The sequence below is a fragment of the Oncorhynchus clarkii genome, chromosome 1 (assembly GCF_045791955.1).
Source record: "Oncorhynchus clarkii lewisi isolate Uvic-CL-2024 chromosome 1, UVic_Ocla_1.0, whole genome shotgun sequence".
Lineage (NCBI taxonomy): Eukaryota > Metazoa > Chordata > Actinopteri > Salmoniformes > Salmonidae > Oncorhynchus > Oncorhynchus clarkii.
This window is the reverse complement of record NC_092147.1, coordinates 654,802-677,954: the sequence shown is the minus strand read 5'-3', so window position 1 is coordinate 677,954 and position 23,153 is coordinate 654,802. Positions and strand designations below refer to the sequence as shown.

Below are 23,153 nucleotides of genomic sequence, written 5' to 3'. Positions count from 1 at the left end.
AACCCACTCAAGTGAATCCAAATCAAAATCCCCAAAATAGAAGTTATATAAACAATTAAATTCAGAATAGTAAGCTAACGTTTGTGGTTGAGAATAGTTCACCTAAATTCACCACAAATGACCGCTATAATGCAGCTAGCTCGCCAACGGACAGAAAGATTGATTACACATTTGAACCATCAAGCCATAACGGACATAAGGAAAATACATCTAGGGAGGGCACAGCTAACTATTAGATTACTTACAATTTTTGGGGGGGAAAACAGAACATGGAATAGGCTATTAATTATAACAGTTTTAGATTGAAGGCTCACAGAGTCACTTGACTCCGAACTGATTCACGGGCTCCCGATGCAACATTTTCTCTCAAAATTCAACAAATTTCATGTATCCTACTGACCGCAATTGCAGATGTTCGCTTCCACCACGAGACTGCCTGGGCATGTGGAATGCTTGATGTACCCAAGTTGCCAATTTGTTACAATAGGCTGTGTGATTCTGTAGGCTATTTTACCCTGGGAGCCTTAAATTAGTGAGAAATCGTCTTCTCATTGTATGGCTGACGAATGTAAAATATGATTTAACCCGCATGATTGCTGCTTCAGTGTAGAGGAATTCACCCGAAAAGTCAGCACAATCCCATAATACAATGGGTCTAGGACTAACCGTAATTAGCTGTAAATCACCATGTCTATATTTTTGCCTTCTCTAGAAGGGCATCCAGTATCTGTGGTTTGCATCTACTTGGACTGTAGGAGAGCTGGGGCAAGGGCGTCACGTTCTTCGCTCATTGGGACATGTCTCATTAAACTGGGTCTGGACGGGCCCTCTCCTACAGACTTTACCTCTTGGGTACTGTTTTTGGGACATGTCTCATTAAACTGGGCCTGGTGTCTCTACGCCTTGATGGTGCATACCTCTGAGGCTGATGTTGACCCTGTTCTGCCCTGCCCTGGTCTGCCAGGATGCCCTGTCCTGGCCTGGCCTGCCCTGGCTTCAGAGATCATGTTTCCTGCGATACAGGAGTCAGCCATATCCCCACACGTGATACATTGAAGTAAGTATTGGAAAGAGAACTTCAGGTTACTTGCGTAACCCCGGTTCTCTGATATTATGAGTGAGATGTATCACCGCATTCCCCTACTCACGAGAGTGTGAGAATAACCAGAAGGGAGGAGAGTGGATCCATTTATGGAAGTGAGGTCCTCACCTCATTTGCTACTCTACTTATCTGTCTCCAACAGATGCTTTTGATTGGTTCTTATGAGAGTAGGCGGTCCTAGCTGTTCGCACATGTGATATATCTCACTCATATTACCAGAGAACTGGGGTTAGGGCTCCCGAGTGGCGCAGCATTCTAAGGCACTGCATTTCAGTGGAAGAGGCATCACTACATTCCCTGGTTCAAATCCAGGCTGTATCACATCTGGCCATGATTGGGAGTCCCATGGCGCACAATTGGCCCAGCGTAGTCCGGGGTTGGCCGTCCTTGTAAATATCAATTTGTTCTTAACTGAATTTCCAAGTTAAATAAAGGTTCAATTAAATAAAAATAAATGCAAGCAACCTTAAGTTTTGTAATTAAGAAATATTGAGTCATTACCCTAGCAAAAGTCCCCCTACTGCCCTTCGACTGCCGCTCCCACCCTGACCTGTATTCTACCCGCCCCAGGCCACCAGCACAACAACAGCACCGGGGAGACAGAGTAGCCTGTGCTCCATAACTATTGACAGGTTTGGTTTGATGAGCCCAGCCAGTGGAAAGTATGGGAAAATTGGAGTTTCTGGGCAGTCCACCCCTCAGGGCCTGGGTCTGTAATGGAAAGATTCAAACTCTCCCTCCTCCCTCTCACTCTCTCACAGCGATGCTAAAAAGCTTACAGAGGATTCACTGGTTTAAAGACACGGGGTGAAAGCTGTGTGGTTAATTTTTGTCTTAGCTGAGAATACCGAACTACACTGACGAGGGTTAGAGGACTGTTGGGATGGAAGTTGAGTAACTTTACCTCTGGTTTCTGGGACAATGTGTTGGGAGGTCTGAGGTCTCATCAGTGTGGTAGTCGATAGACGGGCAGTTTGGGAGCACATCGCACGGCGCAGTACAGTCTGAACTGAGAGACAGCCCAGATCAGTAGACTTTCAGTTTGGGACCACATCGCATGGCGCAGTACAGTCTGAACTAAGAGACAGCCCAGATCAGTAGACTTTCAGCTTGGGAGCACAAAGCACACAGCAGAGAGCAGCCTCAACCAGGAGCCTGACACAGCCCAGAGGCCAACACCGTCCAACCAGACCAGGAGCCTGACACGGCCCAGAGCACACCACCGTCCGACCAGACCAGGAGCCTGACACAGCCCAGAGCCCAGCACCGTCCGACCAGACCAGGAGCCTGACACAGCCCAGAGCCCAGAGCCCTGCACCGTCCAACCAGACCAGGAGCCTGACACAGCCCAGAGCCCAGAGCCCAGCACCATCCGACCAGACCAAGAGCTTGACACGGCCAAGAGCCCAGCACCGTCCGACCAGACCAGGAGCCTGACACAGCCCAGAGCCCAGAGCCCAGCACTGTCCAACCAGACCAGGAGCCTGACACGGCCCAGAGCACACCAACGTCCGACCAGACCAGGAGCCTGACACAGCCCAGAGCCCAGAGCCCAGCACCGTCTGACCAGACCAGGAGCCTGACACAGCCCAGCCCAGAGCCCAGAGCCCAGAGCCCAGAGCCCAGCACCATCCAACCAGACCAGGAGCCTGACACGGCCCAGAGCACACCACCGTCCGACCAGACCAGGAGCCTGACACAGCCCAGAGCCCAGCACCGTCTGACCAGACCAGGAGCCTTAGACAGCCCAGAGCCCAGAACCGTCCAACCAGACCAGGAGCCTGACACGGCCCAGAGCCCAGCACCATCCGACCAGACCAGGAGCTTGACACAGTCCAGAGCCCAGCACCGTCCGACCAGACCAGGAGCCTGACACAGCCCAGAGCCCAGAGCCCAGCACCGTCCAACCAGACCAGGAGCCTGACACAGCCCAGAGCCCAGAGCCCAGCACCGTCCAACCAGACCAGGAGCCTGACACGGCCCAGAGCCCAGAGCCCAGAGCCCAGAACTCAGAACCATCCGGCCAGACCAGGAACCTGTCACGGCCCAGAGCCCAGCACCGTCCGACCAGACCAGGAGCCTGACACAGCACAGAGCCCAGAGCCCAGAACCATCCGGCCAGACCAGGAGCAACTAAAAGAAGGATAACCTCTCTCTCTTTTCTTATTTTGCTCACCACCTGCCCGCTGCCTGCCACCATGGCTCTGAGGCTGCTCCCGGCCTTCTCCAACGAAGACGAGGATGATGATGGGAACTTCACCAACTGGATGAGCAGCTACTGGGGCCATGGAGCTAGAGAGGGAGGAAATAGAACTTCAGAGAGAAAACGCAGCTTCAGGAGACCAGCACGGCCGCAGACTGACCGCCGAGCCTCGCTCCCCTGTATGGTAAGGACCTGGGTCGGCACTATTTGGCTGCCTGTGGAGGGAGGGCTGGGGGTGAATAGCTGACTGTAGGTGGGAACTGTGTGGAGGGTTGGGGGTGACTAGCTGACTGTAGGTGGGAACTGTGTGGAGGGTTGGGGGTGACTAGCTGACAGTAGGTGGGAACTGTGTGGAGGGTTGGGGGTGACTAGCTGACTGTAGGTGGGAACTGTGTGGAGGGTTGGGGGTGACTAGCTGACTGTAGGTGGGAACTGTGTGGAGGGCTGGGGGTGACTAGCTAGCTGACTGTAGGTTGGAACTGTGTGGACTGCTGGGGGTGACTAGCTGACTGTAGGTTGGAACTGTGTGGACTGCTGGGGGTGACTAGCTGACTGTAGGTGGGAACTGTGTGGAGGGCTGGGGGTGACTAGCTGACTGTAGGTGAGAACTGTGTGGAGGGTTGGGGGTGACTAGCTGACTGTAGGTGGGAACTGTGTGGAGGGTTGGGGGTGACTAGCTGACTGTAGGTGGGAACTGTGTGGAGGGTTGGGGGTAACGAGCTGACTATAGGTGGGAACTGTGTGGAGGGCTGGGGGTGACTAGCTGGCTGTAGGTGGGAACTGTGTGGAGGGTTGGGGGTGACTAGCTGACTGTAGGTGGGAACTGTGTGGAGGGTTGGGGGTGACTAGCTGGCTGTAGGTGGGAACTGTGTGGAGGGCTGGGGGTGACTAGCTGACTGTAGGTGGGAACTGTGTGGAGGGTTGGGGGTGACTAGCTGACTGTAGGTGGGAACTGTGTGGAGGGTTGGGGGTAACGAGCTGACTATAGGTGGGAACTGTGTGGAGGGCTGGGGGTGACTAGCTGGCTGTAGGTGGGAACTGTGTGGAGGGTTGGGGGTGACTAGCTGACTGTAGGTGGGAACTGTGTGGAGGGTTGGGGGTGACTAGCTGGCTGTAGGTGGGAACTGTGTGGAGGGCTGGGGGTGACTAGCTGACTGTAGGTGGGAACTGTGTGGAGGGTTGGGGGTGACTAGCTGGCTGTAGGTGGGAACTGTGTGGAGGGTTGGGGGTGACTAGCTGACTGTAGGTGGGAACTACACCTACAGTGTAGGTGGGAACTGTGTGGAGGGCTGGGGTGACTAGCTGACTGTAGGTGGGAACTGTGTGGAGGGTTGGGGGTGACTAGCTGACAGTAGGTGGGAACTGTGTGGAGGGTTGGGGGTGACTAGCTGACTGTAGGTGGGAACTGTGTGGAGGGTTGGGGGTGACTAGCTGACTGTAGGTGGGAACTGTGTGGAGGGCTGGGGGTGACTAGCTAGCTGACTGTAGGTTGGAACTGTGTGGACTGCTGGGGGTGACTAGCTGACTGTAGGTTGGAACTGTGTGGACTGCTGGGGGTGACTAGCTGACTGTAGGTGGGAACTGTGTGGAGGGCTGGGGGTGACTAGCTGACTGTAGGTGAGAACTGTGTGGAGGGTTGGGGGTGACTAGCTGACTGTAGGTGGGAACTGTGTGGAGGGTTGGGGGTGACTAGCTGACTGTAGGTGGGAACTGTGTGGAGGGTTGGGGGTAACGAGCTGACTATAGGTGGGAACTGTGTGGAGGGCTGGGGGTGACTAGCTGGCTGTAGGTGGGAACTGTGTGGAGGGTTGGGGGTGACTAGCTGACTGTAGGTGGGAACTGTGTGGAGGGTTGGGGGTGACTAGCTGGCTGTAGGTGGGAACTGTGTGGAGGGCTGGGGGTGACTAGCTGACTGTAGGTGGGAACTGTGTGGAGGGTTGGGGGTGACTAGCTGACTGTAGGTGGGAACTGTGTGGAGGGTTGGGGGTAACGAGCTGACTATAGGTGGGAACTGTGTGGAGGGCTGGGGGTGACTAGCTGGCTGTAGGTGGGAACTGTGTGGAGGATTGGGGGTGACTAGCTGACTGTAGGTGGGAACTGTGTGGAGGGTTGGGGGTGACTAGCTGGCTGTAGGTGGGAACTGTGTGGAGGGCTGGGGGTGACTAGCTGACTGTAGGTGGGAACTGTGTGGAGGGTTGGGGGTGACTAGCTGGCTGTAGGTGGGAACTGTGTGGAGGGTTGGGGGTGACTAGCTGACTGTAGGTGGGAACTACACCTACAGTGTAGGTGGGAACTGTGTGGAGGGCTGGGGTGACTAGCTGACTGTAGGTGGGAACTGTGTGGAGGGCTGGGGGTGACTAGCTGGCTGTAGGTGGGAACTATGTGGAGGGTTGGGGGTGACTAGCTGACTGTAGGTGGGAACTGTGTGGAGAGCTGGGGGTGACTAGCTGACTGTAGGTGGGAACTGTGTGGAGGGCTGGGGGTGACTAGCTGACTGTAGGTGGGAACTGTGTGGAGGGCTGGGGGTGACTAGCTGACTGTAGGTGGGAACTGTGTGGAGGGCTGGGGGTGACTAGCTGACAGTAGGTGGGAACTGTGTGGAGGGCTGGGGGTAACGAGCTGACTGTAGGTGGGAACTGTGTGGAGGGCTGGGGGTGACTAGCTGACTGTAGGTGGGAACTGTGTGGAGGGTTGGGGGTGACTAGCTGACTGTAGGTGGGAACTGTGTGGAGGGCTGGGGGTGACTAGCTGACAGTAGGTGGGAACTGTGTGGAGGGCTGGGGGTAACGAGCTGACTGTAGGTGGGAACTGTGTGGAGGGCTGGGAGTGACTAGCTGACTGTAGGTTGGAACTATGTGGACTGATGAGGTTGACTAGGAGAGAGACACTGTTTGAAGGGATTGAAAGGAGACAGTGTTTCCCTGATGTTTTTCCGGGCTCCATTTCTAAATGGTACAGGATTGGTGCAACTATAATGTTCTGAGGATGAAGTGATTATTGGGTTGATTGTACTGTAGGTTTCATCTAATGGATAAAAGCCCCTGCTATGGACGATGACTGAAAAATGGAAGATGTACAGTAAATCTTTATCTTTACACCATAACCCCAGGCTTAATGGAAGTAGTGTATCTACCACATTATGAATATGTGTCAGTTTGTGCTCCAGAAAATGGTTACTGGATAGTGTGTATGTGTCCTAAAATCTATGCAGTGTGTAAACTGAAGGGGAAAGTAGATCACGTGACAAGCAGAATGACTGACATTAGAATGCTGTTATAGAGTGTTTGATTAGAGGTTATGACCGTTTATCAATTAGTGCCCTACTTCAACTCTGCATCACAAAAACACATACACACACGCAAACATGCACGCTTGATATCACCCATGCACGGCACACATATGTAACGGATGTGATCGTTACTCTCTCGTGTTGTTTATTAAAGAAAGTCAGCCAATGGTCCCAGTTGATTTGTAGTTTATTCTGACAAAGAATAGGACATTAGATGTGCAAGGCTCTATGATGTTGATGGCTGCCCGTTCAAACTCTTTTCTACATTGTAGAATAATAGTGAAGACATCAAACACAAACACATCAAACACAAAACTATCAAATAACACATGAAATCAGTTAGTAACCAAAAAATTGTTAAACAAATCAAAATATAGTTAATATTTGAGATTAGCCACCCTTTCCCTTGATGACAGCTTTGCACACTATTTGCATTCTCTCAACCAGCTTCATCAGGTATGCATTTCAATTAACAGGTGTGCCTTGTTAAAAGTTCATTTGTGGAATTTCTTTCCTTCTTAATTTGTTTGAGCCAATCAGTTGTGTTGTGACAAGGCAGGGGTGGTATACAGAAGACAGCCCTATTTGGTAAAAGACCAAGTCCATATTATGGTAAGAACAGCTCAAATAAGCAAAGGGAAACGATAGTCCATTGTTACTTTAAGACATGAAGGTCAGTCAATTTGGGAAATTTCAAGAACTTTGAAAGTTTCTTCAAGTGCAGTCGCAAAAACCATTAAGCGCTATGATGAAACTGGCTCTCATAACGACGGCCACAAGAAAGGAAGACCCAGAGTTACCTCTGCTGGAGAGGATAATTTCATTCGAGTTACCAGCCTCAGAAATTGCAGCTCAAATAAATGCTTCACAGAGTTCAAGTAACAGACACATCTCAACATCAACTGTTCAGAGGAGACTGTGTGAATCAGGCCTTCATGGTCGAATTGCTGCAAAGAAACCACTACCAAAGGACACCAATAATAAGAAGAGACATTCAAGGCACACAACCAGCATGGCTACCACAGCATTCTGCAGTGATACGCCATCCTATCTGGTTTGCACTTATTTAAAAAAATATATATATATTTCACCTTTATTTAACCAGGTAGGCCAGTTGAGATCAAGTTTCCATTTACAACTGCGATCTGGCCAAGATAAAGCAAAGTAGTGCGACACAAACAACAACACAGAGTTAAACATGGAATAAACAAACATACAGTCAATAACACAATAGAGAAAAAAGAAAGTGTGTGCAAATGGCCTGAAGAGGTAAGGCAATAAATAGGCCATAGTAGCAAAGTCATTACAATTTAGCAGATTAACACTGGAGGGATAGATGAGCAGATGGTGATGTGCAAGTAGTAATACTTGTGTGAAAAAGAGCAGAAAAGTAAATAAAAACAATATGGGGATGAGGTAGGTAGATTGGATGGGCTATTTACAGATGGACTATGTACAGCTGCAGCGATCGGTTAGCTGCTTAGATAGCTGATGTTTAAAGTTAGTGAGGGAAATATAAGTCTCCAGCTTCAGCGATTTTTGCGATTTGTTCCAGTCATTGGCAGCAGAGAACTGGAAGGAAAGGCGAGGTGTTGGCTTTGGGGATGACCAGTGAGATATACCTGCTGGAGCGCGTGCTACAGGTGGGTGTCGTTATCGTGACCAGGGAGCTGAGATAGCATAGATTTATAGATGACCTGGAGCCAGTGGGTCTGGCAACGAATATGTAGCGAGTGCCAGCCGACTAGAGCATACAGGTCGCAGTGGTGGGTGGTATAAGGGGCTTTGGTAACAAAACGGACGGGCACTGTGATAGACTGCATCCAGTTTGCTGAGTAGAATATTGGAAGCTATTTTGTAGATGACATTGCCGAAGTCAAGGATCGGTAGGATAGTCAGTTTTACTAGGGTAAGTTTGGTGGCGTGAGTGAAGGAGGCTTTGTGTCACGGCCGTTGTAAGAAAAGGACCAAGGTGCAGCGTTGTGAGCGTACATATTCCTTTATTTAAGTGAATACGCCGACAAAACAATAAACACTACAAAACAAACCGTGAAGCTAAAGACTATGTGCCCTAAACAAAGTAAACTTCCCCCAAAGACAGGTGAAAAAAAGGGCTACCTAAGTATGGTTCTCAGAGACAACGATAGAGAGCTGTCCCTGATTGAGAACCCTACCCGGCGAAGACATAGAAATACAAATAATAGAATATAGAATACCCACCCCAACTCACACCCTGACCAAACCTAAAAAGAGACATAAACAGGATCTCTAAGGTCAGGGCGTGACACTTTGTTGCAAAATAGGAAGCCGATTCTAGATTTGATTTTGGATTGGCGATGTTTAATGTGAGTCTGGAAGGAGAGTTTACTGTCGAGCCAGACACCTAGGTATTTGTAGTTGTCCACATATTCTAGGTCAGAACCGTCCAGGGTAGTGATGCTAGTTGGGCTGGCAGCGAACAGTTGAAGAGCATGCATTTGGTTTTACTAGCTATTAATAGCAGTTGGAGGCCACGGAAGGAGTGTTGTATGGCATTGAAGCTCGTTTGGAGGTTAGTTAACACAGTGTCCAAAGATGGGCCAGATGTATACAGAATGGTGTTGTCTGCGTAGAAGTGGATCAGGGAATCACCCGTAGCAAGAGCGACATCATTGATATATACAGAAAAAAGAGTCGGCCCAAGAATTGAACTCTGTGTTACCCCCTTAGAGACTGCCAGAGGTCCAGACAACAGGCCCTCCAATTTGACACACTGAACTCTGTCTGAGAAGTAGTTGGTGAACCAGGCGAGGCAGTCATTAGAGAAACCAAGGCTATGGAGTCTGCCGATAAGAATACGGTGATTGACAGAGTCAAAAGACTTGGCCAGGTCTATGAAGACAACTGTACAGTACTGTCTTTTATTGATGGCGGTTATGATATCATTTAGTACCTTGAGCTTGGCTGAGGTGCACCCGTGACCTGCTCGGAAACCGGATTGCACAGCGGAGAAGGTACGGTGGGATTCAAAATGGTCGGTGATCTGTTTATTAACTTGGCTTTCAAGGACTTTAGAAAGGCAGGGCAGGATGGATATAGGTCTATAACAGTTTGGGTCTAGAGTGTCACCCCCTTTGAAGAGGGGGATGACCGTGGCAGCTTTCCAATCTTAAGGGATCTTGGATGATACGAAAGAGAGGTTGAACAGACTGGTAATAGTTGCAACAATGGCGGCGGATAGTTTTAGAAAGAGAGGTCCAGATTGTCTAGCCCGGCTGATTTGTAGGTGTCCAGATTTTGCAGCTCTTTCAGAACATCAGCTATCTGGATATGGGTGAAGGAGAAATGGTGGGGGCTTGAGCGGGTAGCTGTGGAGGGTGCCGGGCAGTTGACCAGGGTAGGGGTAGCCAGGTGGAAAGCATGGCCAGCCGTAGAGAAATGCTTATTGAAATTCTCAATTATAGTGGATTTGTCGGTTGTAACAGTGTTTCCTAGCCTCAGAGCAGTGGGTAGCTGGGATGAGGTGCTCTTAATCTCCATGGACTTTACAGTGTCCCAGAACTTTTTTGAGTTTGTACTGCAGGATGCAAATTTCTGTTTAAAAAAGCTAGCCTTAGCTTTCCTAACTGTGTATATGTGTATATTGGTTCCGAACTTCCCTGAAAAGTTGCATATCACGGGGGTATTCGATGCTAATGCAGAACGCCACAGGATGTTTTTGTGCTGGTCATGGGCAGACAGGTCTGGAGTGAACCAAGGGCTATATCTATTCCTGGTTCTACATTTTTTGAACGGGGCATGCCTATTTAAGATGGTGAGGAAGGCACTTTTAAAGAATAACCTGGCATCCTCTATTGTCGGGATGAGGTCAATGTCGTTCCAGGATACCCCGGCCAGGTCGATTAGAAAGGCCTGCTCGCAGAAGTGTTTTAGGGAGCGTTTGACAGTGATGAGGGGTGGTCGTTTGCTCGCAGACCCATTACGGATGCAGGCAATGAGGCATTGATCGCTGAGATCTTAGTTGAAAACAGCAGAGGTGTATTTGGAGGGTGAGTTAGTTAGGATGATATCTATGAGGGTGCCAGTGTTTACGGATTTGGGGTTATATCTGGTAGGTTCATTGATAAATTGTGTGAGATTGAGGGCATCAAGCTTAGATTGTAGGATGACCGGGGTGTTAAGCATGTCCCAGTTTAGGTCACCTAGCAGCACGAGCTCAGAAGATAGATGGGGGGCAATCAAACCACATATGGTGTTGAGGGCACAGCTGGGAGCAGAGGGTGGTCTATAGCAAGCGGCAACGGTTGCTATAGAGAGAAACTTGTTTCTGGAAAAGTTAATTTAGTAGAAGCTCAAATTGTTTGGGTACAGACCTGGATAGTAAGACAGAACTCTGCAGGTTATCTTTGCAGTAAATTGCAACACCGCCCCCTTTGGCAGTTCTATCTTGTCGGAAAATGTTATAGCTAGGAATGGAAATTTCAAGGTTTTTGGTGGTCTTCCTAAGCCAGGATTCAGACACGGCTAGGGCATCCGGATTGGTGGAGTGTGCTAGGGCAGTGAATAAAACAAACTTAGGGAGGAGGCTTCTAATGTTAACATGCATGAAACCAAGGCTTTTACGGTTGCAGAAGTCAACAAATGAGAGAGCCTGGGGAATAGGAGTGGAGGTAGACACTGCAGGGCCTGGATTAACCTCTACATCACCAGAGGAACAGAGGAGGAGTAGGATAAGGGTACGGCTAAAGGCTAACAGAACTGGACGCCTAGTACGTTCAGAACAGAGAGTAAAAGGAGCAGATTTCTGGGCACGGTAGAATATATTCAAGGCATAATGTACAGACAAAGGTATAGTAGAATGTGAATACAGTGGGGGTAAACCTGTGCATAGAGTGATAATGGAAGAGATATTGTCTCTAGAAATAGTATTTAAACCAGGTGATTTCACCGCGTGTGTGGGGGGTGGAAATAAACTGTTAGCCGAGGCGTGATGAGCAGTGCTAGAGGCTCTACAGTGAAATAAAACAATAGTTACAAACCAGAACAGCAATCGACACGGCATGGTGACGTTAGGGAAAGGCATGCGTAGCCATGTGATCATACAAGTCCAGTGTGTGGCTTCAGGCAGCTAGCGGCATGGGGCTAGCAGGCTAACAGAAAGTCTTTAGAGGGATGACGCAACGGAGGGAAGTCTGTTGTGGCCCCCTCGTGCAGTTACATCAGGGGACGGATCAGCAGGGCTCCGTGTGGTAAACCAGGCCAATTGGCAAAATATGTATAGTGGCCGAAGAAATATTTCCGAAGGGCCTCTCTCTCTGCTAGCAGGCCGCAGATTAGCGGCTGTGCATTCAGGGGTCGTTAGCTGCTATAATTCCAGGTGGAAAAAAATACATAAAAATAATCATAATAAAAATGTTCATAAAAAAAAAAAATAGGTTCAGAGCTTATGGTAAGAATAAGTCCGACTAGCTCTGGTTTGAGTCACGCTGTACAGACTGGCGAGAGTTGTCCGGGATAAAGGTAGCTGATGACCGCTAGCAAAGGATAGCTGACTGCTAGCTAGTGGCTTCGGTATGTATTCGATGGGCCTCGTAAGCCAACAGTCCGTTGTGCTCTAGACAGCTAGCATTCAGGGGACGTTAGCTGCGAAGGTCGGAAGGTGATAAGGTTCAGAGCTTGCGATAGGAATCCGGGGATATGGAGAGAAAAATAGGTATGCTCTGGTTGAATCGTGTTGTACAAACTGGCGAGAGCTTTCCGAGCTAGAGGTTAGCTGATGATCGTTAGCTGGCTGGTTAGCTGGCTAGTTTATGTTGGAGAGATTCCAGTAAGAGGCAAAGAAAAATACGTTAGAGAAAAAGCAGTTCCACACCACATTGGGTGAGGCGGGTTGCAGGAGAGTATTTTGAAGTTGAGGTTTAGAAAAATATAAAAAGATATGCAAAGAAAAATATACAGTATAAAAATATATATATATACGTGGGACACGACAAGACAAAGGACAAATACGTCTGACTGCTACGCCATCTTGGATTTCCGCCAATAACAGTGTCCCTAAACCTTTTGGAGTTAGAGCTACAGGATGAACATTTCTGTTTGAAAAATCTAGCCTTTGCTTTCCTGACTGACTGCGTGTGTTGGTTCCTGACTTCCCTGAACAGTTGCATTTCGCAGGGACTATTCGATGCTATTGCAGTCCGCCAAGGATGTTTTTGTGCTGGTCAAGGGCAGTCAGGTCTGGGATGAACGACGGGCTCTATCTGTTCTTAGGTCTACATTTTTTGAAAGGGGAATGCTTATTTAAGATGGTGAGGAAATTACTTTTAAATTAAGACCAGGCATCCTCGACTGACGGGATGAGGTCGATATCCTTCCAGGATACCTGGGCCAGGTCGATTCGAAAGGCCTGCACACAGAAGTGTTTCAGGGAGCGTTTGAAAGTGATGAGGGGTGGTCGTTTGACCGCGGTCCCATAGCGGATGCAGGCAATGAGGCAGTGATTGCAGAGGTGTATTTGGAGGGCAAGTTGGTCAGGATAATATCTATAAGGGTGCCCACGTTTACAGATGTAGGGTTGTACCTGGAGGGTTCCTTGGTGATTTGTGTGAGATTGGGGGCATCTAGCTTAGATTTTAGGATTGTAGGACTGCCGGGGTGTTAAGCATATTCCAGTTTAGGTCGCCTAACAGAACAAACTCTGAAGATAGATGAGGGGCAATCAATTCACATATAGTGTCCAGGGCACAACTGGGAGCTGAGGGGGGTCTATAACAGGCTGCAACAGTGAGAGACTTACAGTGGGGCAAAAAAGTATTTAGTCAGCCACCAATTGTGCAAGTTCTCCAATTTAAAAAGATGAGAGAGGCCTGTAATTTTCATCATAGGTACACTTCAACTATGACAGACAAAATGAGAAAATAAAATCCAGAAAATCACATTGTAGGATTTTTAATGAATTTATTTGCAAATTTTGGTGGAAAATAAGTATTTGGTCAATAACAAAAGTTTATCTCAATGGCCTCCCGGGTGGTGCAGTGGTTAAGGGTGCTGTACTGCAGCGCCAGCTGTGCCACCAGAGACTCTGGGTTTAACTGGCCGTGACCGGGAGGTCCGTGGGGCGACGCACAATTGGCCTAGTGTCGTCCGGGTTAGGGAGGGGTTGGCCGGTAGGGATATCCTTGTCTCATCGCGCACCAGCGACTCCTGTGGCGAGCCGGGCGCAGTGCGCACTAACCAAGGTTGCCAGGTGCACGGTGTTTCCTCCGACACATTGGTGCGGCTGGCTTCCGGGTTGGATGCGCGCTGTGTTAAGAAGCAGTGCGGCTTGGTTGGGTTGTGTATCGGAGGACGCATGACTTTCAACCTTCGTCTCCCCCAAGCCCGTACGGGAGTTGTATCGATGAGACAAGATAGTAGCTACTAAACAATTGGATACCACGAAATTGGGGAGAAAACAGGGTAAAAAAAATAAAGTTTATCTCAATACTTTGTTATTTACCCTTTGTTGGCAATGACAGAGGTTAAACGTTTTCTGTAAGTCTTCACAAGGTTTTCACACACTGTTGCTGGTATTTTGGCCCATTCCTCCATGCAGATCTCCTCTAGAGCAGTGATGTTTTGGGGCTGTTGCTGGGCAACACAGACTTTCAACTCCCTCCAAAGATTTTCTATGGGGTTGAGATCTGGAGACTGGCTAAGCTACTCCAGGACCTTGAAATGCTTCTTACGAAGCCACTCCTTCGTTGCCCGGGCGGTGTGTTTGGGATCATTGTCATGCTGAAAGACCCAGCCACGTTTCATCTTCAATGCCCTTGCTGATGGAAGGAGGTTTTCACTCAAAAGCTCACGATACATGGCCCCATTCATTCTTTCCTTTACACGGATCAGTCATCCTGGTCCCTTTGCAGAAAAACAGCCCCAAAGCGTGATGTTTCCACGCCCATGCTTCACAGTAGGTATGGTGTACTTTGGATGCAACTCAGCATTCTTTGTCCTCCAAACACGACGAGTTGAGTTTTTACCAAAAAGTTATATTTTGGTTTCATCTGACCATATGACATTCTCCCAATCTTCTTCTGGATCATCCAAATGCTCTCTAGCAAACTTCAGACAGGCCTGGACATGTACTGGCTTAAGCAGGGGGACATGTCTGGCACTGCAGAATTTGAGTCCCTGGCGGCGTAGTGTTACTGATGGTAGGCTTTGTTACTTTGGTCCCAGCTCTCTGCAGGTCATTCACTATGTCCCCCCGTGTGGTTCTGGGATTTTTGCTCACCGTTCTTGTGATCATTTTGACCCCACGGGGTGAGATCTTGCGTGGAGCCCCAGATCGAGGGAGATTATCAGTGGTCTTGTATGTCTTCCATTTCCTAATAATTGCTCCCACAGTTGATTTATTCAAACCAAGCTGCTTACCTATTGCAGATTATGTCTTCCCAATCTGGTGCAGGTCTACAATTTTGTTTCTGGTGTCCTTTGACAGCTCTTTGGTCTTGGCCATAGTGGAGTTTGGAGTGTGACTGTTTGAGGTTGTGGACAGGTGTCTTTTTTCCACTGATAACAAGTTCATACAGGTGCCATTAATACAGGTAACAAGTGGAGGACAGAGGAGCCTCTTAAAGAAGAAGTTACAGTTCTGTGAGAGCCAGAAATCTTGCTTGTTTGTAGGTGACCAAATACTTATTTTCCACCATAATTTGCAAATAAATTCATTAAAAATCCTACAATGTGATTTTCTGGATGTTATTTTCTAATTTTGTCTTTCATAGTTTTCAGTGTACCTATGATGAAAATTAAAGGCCTCTCTCATCTTTTTAAGTGGGAGAACTTGCACAATTGGTGGCTGACTAAATACTTTTTTGCCCCACTGTATTTCTGGAGAGATTCATTTTTAAAAGCACTGGGGCAAAGCTGCCTGCCATCCAGGACCTCTACCCAGGCGGTGTCAGAGGTCCAGAGGTCCACCCTTCGTCTCTCCCAAGCCCGTACGGAAGTTGCAGCGATGAGACAAGATAGTAATTACTAACAATTGGATACCACAAAATTGGGGAGAAAAGGGGGCCCTCTAGCCACCCCAGTCATAGACTGTTCTCTCAACTACCGCATGGCAAGCGGTACCGGAGTGCCAAGTCTAGGACAAAAACGCTTCTCAACAGTTTTTACCCCCAAGCCATAAGACTCCTGAACAGGTAACCAAATGGCTACCCGGACTATTTGCATTGTGTTCCCCCCCCCAACCCCTATTTTACGCTGCTGCTACTCTCTTTTCATCATATATGCATAGTCACTTTAACGATATCTACATGTACATACTACCTCAATAAGACTGACTAACAGGTGTCTGTATATAGCCTTGCTACTATTTTTTCAAATGTATTTTTACTGTTGTTTTATTTCTCTACTTACCTACACACACACACATACCTTTCTGTAAGTAAGCATTTCACTGTAAGGTTTACACCTGTTGTATTCGGCTCACGTGACAAATAAACTTGGATTTGATTTGATTTGTTTGGACATACTGTAGACCTGGAAAGTATGACTGAACTCGATCACAGAGAAGGAGAGGTGGGCGCAGTCCTTGTTAGTGGACCGCGATGGTCTATGATGGCGCCGAAGAGGTTGGCTGACGTTTTTACATGCTCCTAACCAACTCTGCAATTTTTTATTTTTTTTTGCATTGTTTGTAACTTATTTTGTACATAATGTTGATGCTACCATCTCTTATGACCAAAAATAACTTCTGGACATCAGAACAACAATTACTCACCTCGATCTGGAAGAAGCTTTTTCCTTTAAGGAGTCCGACGAGAAGGATATGCTGCTTTCCCGGGAACAGGCCCAAATCCATGTCATTTGCATGAAGAAAAGACAGAGAAAAAGGGGAAGGAGGACGGGCTGAGTGAGTGAGTAAACTCCCATTGTCATCCGTTCTATTGGTTAACCTGCAAACATTGGAAAATAAAATTGATGACCTATGATTAAGATTGTCCTAACAACGGGACATTAAAAACGAATATCTTATGTTTCACAAAGTCGTGGCTGAACGACAACACGGATAATATAGAGCTGGCTGGATTTTCCAATGCACCGGCAGAACAGAGAAGCTATGTCTGGTAAGGCGAGGGGTGGTGGTGTGTCTATTTGTCAATAACAGCTGGTGCACGTCGTCTAATATTAATGTTGCGACTCTAGGGGCAGTATTTTCATTTTTGGAAAAAAAACTTTCCCGTTTTAAACAGGATATTTTTTCAGGACAAGATGCTAGAATATGCATATAATTGACAGCTTAGGATAGAAAACACTCTAACGTTTCCAAAACTGTAAAGATATTGTCTGTGAGTATAACAGAACTGATGTTGCAGGCGAAAGCCTGAGAAAAATCCAATCCGGAAGTGCCCCAGGTTTTGAAAGCGCTGCGTTCCAATGAGTCCCTATTGGGCTGTGAATGTGCTATCAACTAGCTTACGCTTCTACGTATTCCCCAAGGTGTCTACAGCATTGTGACGTAGTTTTACACATTTATGTTGAAGAATAGCCGTATGCGGCTACATTGCGTAAGTGGTCACCTGATGGCTCTCAGGGTGACTCTCGCGTAAAATACAGAGGTAGCCATTACTCCAATCGGTCCTACTGAAAAGCGAATTGTCCCGACGGATATATTATTGAATAGATATTTGAAAAACACCTTGAGGATTGATTATAAACAACGTTTGCCATGTTTCTGTCGATATTATGGAGCTAATTTGGAATATTTTTCGCAGTTTTCGTGACTGCAATTTCCGGGCGATTTCTCAGCCAAAGGTGAAGAACAAACGGAGCTATTTCGCCTACGAAAATAATATTTTGGGGAAAAAATGAACTTTGGCTATTTACCTGGGAGTCTCGTGAGTGAAAACATCCGAAGTTCATCAAAGGTAAACGATTTAATTTGATTGCTTTTCTGATTTTTGTGACAAGGTTGCCTGCTGCAAGCAAGGCATAATGCTATGCTAGGCTATCGATAAACTTACACAAATGCTTGTCTAGCTTTGGCTGTAAAGCATATTTTGAAAATCTGAGATGACAGGGTGATTAAAAAAAGGCTAAGCTGTGTCTCAATATATTTCATTTGTGATTTTCATGAATAGGAATATTTTCTAGGGATATTTATGTCCGTTGCGTTATGCTAATTAGTGTCAGGCGATGATTACGCTCCTGCATGCGGGATGGGGAGTCACTGGAGGATTTATTAAAGAAGTCTCGAGGTATTGCTCGCCTAAGGTAGAGTACCTTATGATAAGCTGCAGACTACACTATCTACCAAAAGAGTTCTCATCTATATTATTCGTAGCCGTCTATTTACCACCACAGACTGATGCTGGCACTGACACCGCACTCAACCAACTCTATAAGGCCAAACGCAAACAAGAAAATGCTCATCCGGAAGTGGCGCTCCTAGTGGCCAGGGACTTTAAAAATCCCGCTATACCCTCAGACAAACCATCAAACAAGCAAAGCATAAATAAAGGATTAAGATTGAATCCTACTACACCGGCTCTGATGCTCGTCGGAGGTGGCAGGGCTTGACAACTATTACGGACCTACTAGACGAGCTAAGTACCTTTTATAATTGCTTCAAGGCAAGCAACACTGAAGCATACATCAGAGCACCAGCTTTTCTGGATGACTGTGTGATAACGCTCTTGGTAGCCAATGTGAGCAAGACCTTTGAACAGGTCAACATTCACAAAGCCACGGGGCCAGACGGATTACCAGGACGTGTACTCAAAGCATGCGCAGACCAACTGGCAAGTGTTTTCACTGACATTTTTACCTAGTCTATAGTACTTACATGTTTAAAGCAGACCACCATAGTCCCTGTGCCCAAGGAAACAAAGGTAACCTGCCTAAATTATTACCGCCCCATAGCACTTACGTCGGTAGCCATGAAGTGCTTTGAAAGGCTGGTCATGGCTCACAACAGCATCCTCCCAAATACCCTAGACCCACTCCATTTCACATACCGCCCCAACAGATCCACAGATGACGCAATCTCAAGCGCACTCCACACTTCCCTTTCACACCTGGACAAAAGGAACACATACAGTATGTGAGAACGCTGTTCATTGACTACAGCTCAGTGTTCAACACCATAGCGCCCACGAAGCTCATCACTAAGCTAAGGACTCTGGGACTAAACACCTCCCTCTGCAACTGGATCCTGGACTTCCTGACGGGCCGCCCCCAGGTGGTAAGGGTAGGCAACAACATGGCTGCCACGCTGATCCTCAACACTGCGACCCCTCAGGGTGGTGTACTTAGTAGTCCCCTCCTGTACTCCGTGTTCACCCATGACTGCGTGGCCAAACACGACTCCAACATCTTCATTAAGTTTGCTGATGACACAAAAGTGGTAGGCCTGATCACCGACAACAATGATACAGCCTATAGGAAGGAGGTCAGAGCACTGGCAGTGTGGTGCCAGGCCAACAACCTCTCCCTTTAATGTGAGCAAGACCAAGGAGCTGATTGTGGACCACCTGAAAAGGCGGGCCAAACAGGCCCCCATTAACATCGACGGGGCTGTAGTGAAGCGGGTTGAGAGCTTCAAGTTCCTTGGTGTCCACATCACCAACAAACTAACATGGTCAAAGCACACCAAGACAGCCGTGAAGAGGGCACGACAACACCGTTTCCCCCTCGGGAGACTGAAAAGATTTTGCATGGGTCCTCAGATCCTCAAAAAGTTCTACAGCTGTTCCATCGAGAGCACTCTGACCTGTTGCATCACCGCCTGGTATGGCAACTGCTCGGCATCTGACAGTAAGGCGCTACAGAGGGTAGTGCGAACGGCCCAGTACATCTCCAAATTTCCTTCCATCCAGGACCTATATAATAGGCGGTGTCACGAACCGGCTCAGAGTTCGTAACAAAAAGGGAGACAACGTGGAGATAAGGAATAACAAAATATATTTATTAACTTAAGTAAACTAATTACAATTAACAATGATGTGTGTAGTCAGTAATCAGTAGTGTAAGTGAGTGTTTGCGTGCATAAATGTGATAATGAGGAATGTTGAAAGGTGCCAAAGTAAACAAACGGCCACAACCAAAATCTGTGTCTGCATGGAGAGTCTCCTCAATGAATGGGGAAGTGGTGCCTTTATCCTGGGACAGACCCGGGCCCAGGTGTGTCCCATGTCGCTGACGACCCTCCCGGCTCCGCCCACTGACATCCTATTAAGGAAAACAAGAGCAAAGAGAAAGAATACGGCAGACAGAGTGGGAGGGTCGTCACAGAGGAAAGCCCATAAAATTGTTAGGGACTCCGTCACCCAAATCATAGACTGTTTTGCATGGCAAGCGATACCGGAGCACCAAGTCTAGGACCAAAAGGCTCCTTAATAGATTCTACCTTCAAGCCATAGGACTGCTGAACAATTAATCAAATGGCTACCGGACTATTACATTGACCCCCCCCTCCATTTGTTTTGTACACTGCAGCTACTCTCTGTATATTATCTATGCATAGTCACTTCACCCCTACCTGTACAAATGACCTCTAACCTGTACCCTCGCACACTGACTTGGTACCGGTGCCCCCTGAATGTAGCCTCGTTATTGCTATGTTACTTTTATAATTTTTTATTTTCGTTTATTTGGTAAATATTTTCTTAACTCTTTTTGAACTGCACTGTTGGTTAAGGGATTGTCAGTCAGCATTTCACTGTAAGGTCTACACTTGTATTCGGCGCATGTGACAAATAAAGTTTGATTTGGAAGCGTTTTGCCCTGGTTACCACAGTTTCCCTGTGAGTTTGAGCCTCGGGTTGCTGTGGTTCATAACTCTGGTCGATGCTATGCAGTGCACGTGTGCGCTTCATCAAGTCACCTTGGTGTTTTGTTGTTTTGGACTTACAGTTCCAGTTCCCGTACGAGTTCTGACATTTCAGGCTAGCAAGGCAAGTATTATTCTTGGAACCGTGGGGTCTAAGGACTTGGGCAGTCAGTGCGCATAGCCAAGTTGCAGCAGGTTCTGGATATCTATATGGGTCTCTGACAGTTTGGAGCCGGTGGAACCTGTGTGTGCTTGGGTGCTGTGGGCCTCCTAGGAGTGTAATTGTATGTCCCCAAGGTATGTTATACTGAGTGACCGAGTGAAAGGGAACGTACAGTTATGAATATAACTACTGTTTCCCGAAGGAGGGAATGAGGTATAACTTATTTTGCCGCCACCACGCCCTCAGGTGGTTTAGCCTGAAGGGTGGTACTGAATTGAGGAAATATTAAATATTATATTATAACCAGTTGAATAGGATTGGTTGTTGACTCCCCATAGTATGTGATACCACGTTCCCTCCTTCAGGGAACAGTATATATATTCCTAACTGTACTTTACTCACACATGTTGTCAACACCCTGAGGTAATCAACTGGTTGACGGGAAATCAATATTACTTAACATGAATCCATTGTGAAATGCAATGGGAGGTCGTTTTATTGGAAGATCTTTTTTTAGACAGTGGACTAGATTAACAACAGTATTAGAGAATGAAGAGTCAATATTAATATTGACACGCGTTTTATATTCACCATGGGTATAAACAAACTGTGTACAAGAACTAACCCTAACCGTATCCCTGTGCACAATGACTGACCCAGGAAGCAAAGTGACATTGAACCAACTCTCTGACATAAGCAGCCAACCATGACCCTTCTCTGCTCTCCTCAGTCCCAACTAAACGTCATGCAGCTGAGTTGTCTCCATGCAGCAGCCGCCGACACTATGGCGCCTACGCCCGTCCACATGAAACCCCTGGAGGAAAAGGGGTCAGAGGTAAGGAACCACCCCCGAGCTCGCCGTGCGTCCTCCGACGGAAACAACAGGGTCAAATCGGCCCTCCAAGAGAAGCGCATCACCACCATCCCAGAGCTGGCCGAGTCCTTCAAAAGGAGACTGAGGCTCCACAACAAGAAGGTCATGTCCACGGTAGGTACAGAGACAGTAGAGGGATATAACTATAATGTATATGGATTAATATAGATGGACGGGTAGCAAATGGCCTGTTCCATCAATGACTGGGCACTGTTCCATCATTGACTTGGCACAGTTCCATCATTGACTGGGCACAGTTCCATCATTGACTGGGCACTGTTTCATCAATGATGCTGCTGCTGTTGTTTTATCAGTGATGATCAATAAAAAACACGTGAGATTGTTTGATAACTCATATCAAGCCCAGTGATACTTTCATACTAATTTGCAATAAGATGCAGTATTGAACGTTTTCAATAAGGAAAATTGCATTACTAATGTAACTGTAATCCATTCCAGAGGGAAGCGGACAGCCATGAAGACATAGGAAATGGAGGAGGAGGAGTCCAGGAGTTGCAATGCTCACACCGCTTCCACAAAGAGGTGAGGTCACAACACACTCCTACAGTGCCTTGCGAAAGTATTCGGCCCCCTTGAACTTTGCGACCTTTTGCCACATTTCAGGCTTCAAACATAAAGATATAAAACTGTATTTTTTTGTGAAGAATCAACAACAAGTGGGACACAATCATGAAGTGGAACGACATTTATTGGATATTTCAAACTTTTTTAACAAATCAAAAACTGAAAAATTGGGCGTGCAAAATGATTCAGCCCCTATACTTTCAGTGCAGCAAACTCTCTCCAGAAGTTCAGTGAGGATCTCTGAATGATCCAATGTTGACCTAAATGACTAATGATGATAAATACAATCCACCTGTGTGTAATCAAGTCTCCGTATAAATGCACCTGCACTGTGATAGTCTCAGAGGTCCGTTAAAAGCGCAGAGAGCATCATGAAGAACAAGGAACACACCAGGCAGGTCCGAGATACTGTTGTGAAGAAGTTTAAAGCCGGATTTGGATACAAAAAGATTTCCCAAGCTTTAAACATCCCAAGGAGCACTGTGCAAGTGATAATATTGAAATGGAAGGAGTATCAGACCACTGCAAATCTACCAAGACCTGGCCGTCCCTCTAAACTTTCAGCTCATACAAGGAGAAGACTGATCAGAGATGCAGCCAAGAGGCCCATGATCACTCTAAGTGAACTGCAGAGATCTACAGCTGAGGTGGGAGACTCTGTCCATAGGACAACAATCAGTCGTATATTGCACAAATCTGGCCTTTATGGAAGAGTGGCAAGAAGAAAGCCATCTCTTAAAGATATCCATAAAAAGTGTTGTTTAAAGTTTGCCACAAGCCACCTGGGAGACACACCAAACATGTGGAAGAAGGTGCTCTGGTCAGATGAAACCAAAATTGAACTTTTTGGCAACAATGCAAAACGTTATGTTTGGCGTAAAAGCAACACAGCTGAACACACCATCCCCAATGTCAAACATGGTGGTGGCAGCATCATGGTTTGGGCCTACTTTTCTTCAGCAGGGACATGGAAGATAGTTGAAATTGATGGGAAGATGGATAGAGCCAAATACAGGACCATTCTGGAAGAAAACCTGATGGAGTCTGCAAAAGACCTGATACTGGGACGGAGATTTGTCTTCCAACAAGACAATGATCCAAAACATAAAGCAACATCTACAATGGAATGGTTCAAAAAT

The 23,153-nt window shown here is 47.2% G+C and overlaps 1 protein-coding gene across 1 annotated transcript in view; it reads left to right on the top strand.

Moving 5' to 3' along the window:
- The first annotated feature begins 2,715 nt into the window (after positions 1–2,715).
- LOC139414538 (leukemia NUP98 fusion partner 1) overlaps positions 2,716–23,153 on the top strand; it is a 29,620-nt gene continuing 9,182 nt past the window's right edge. Inside the window, exons 1-3 of the mRNA XM_071162420.1 lie at positions 2,716–3,489; positions 21,286–21,543; positions 21,889–21,972. Of these exons, the coding sequence (XP_071018521.1) occupies positions 3,301–3,489; positions 21,286–21,543; positions 21,889–21,972 (531 nt within the window). The 5' untranslated portion in view covers positions 2,716–3,300. The remainder of the gene's footprint in view (positions 3,490–21,285; positions 21,544–21,888; positions 21,973–23,153) is intronic.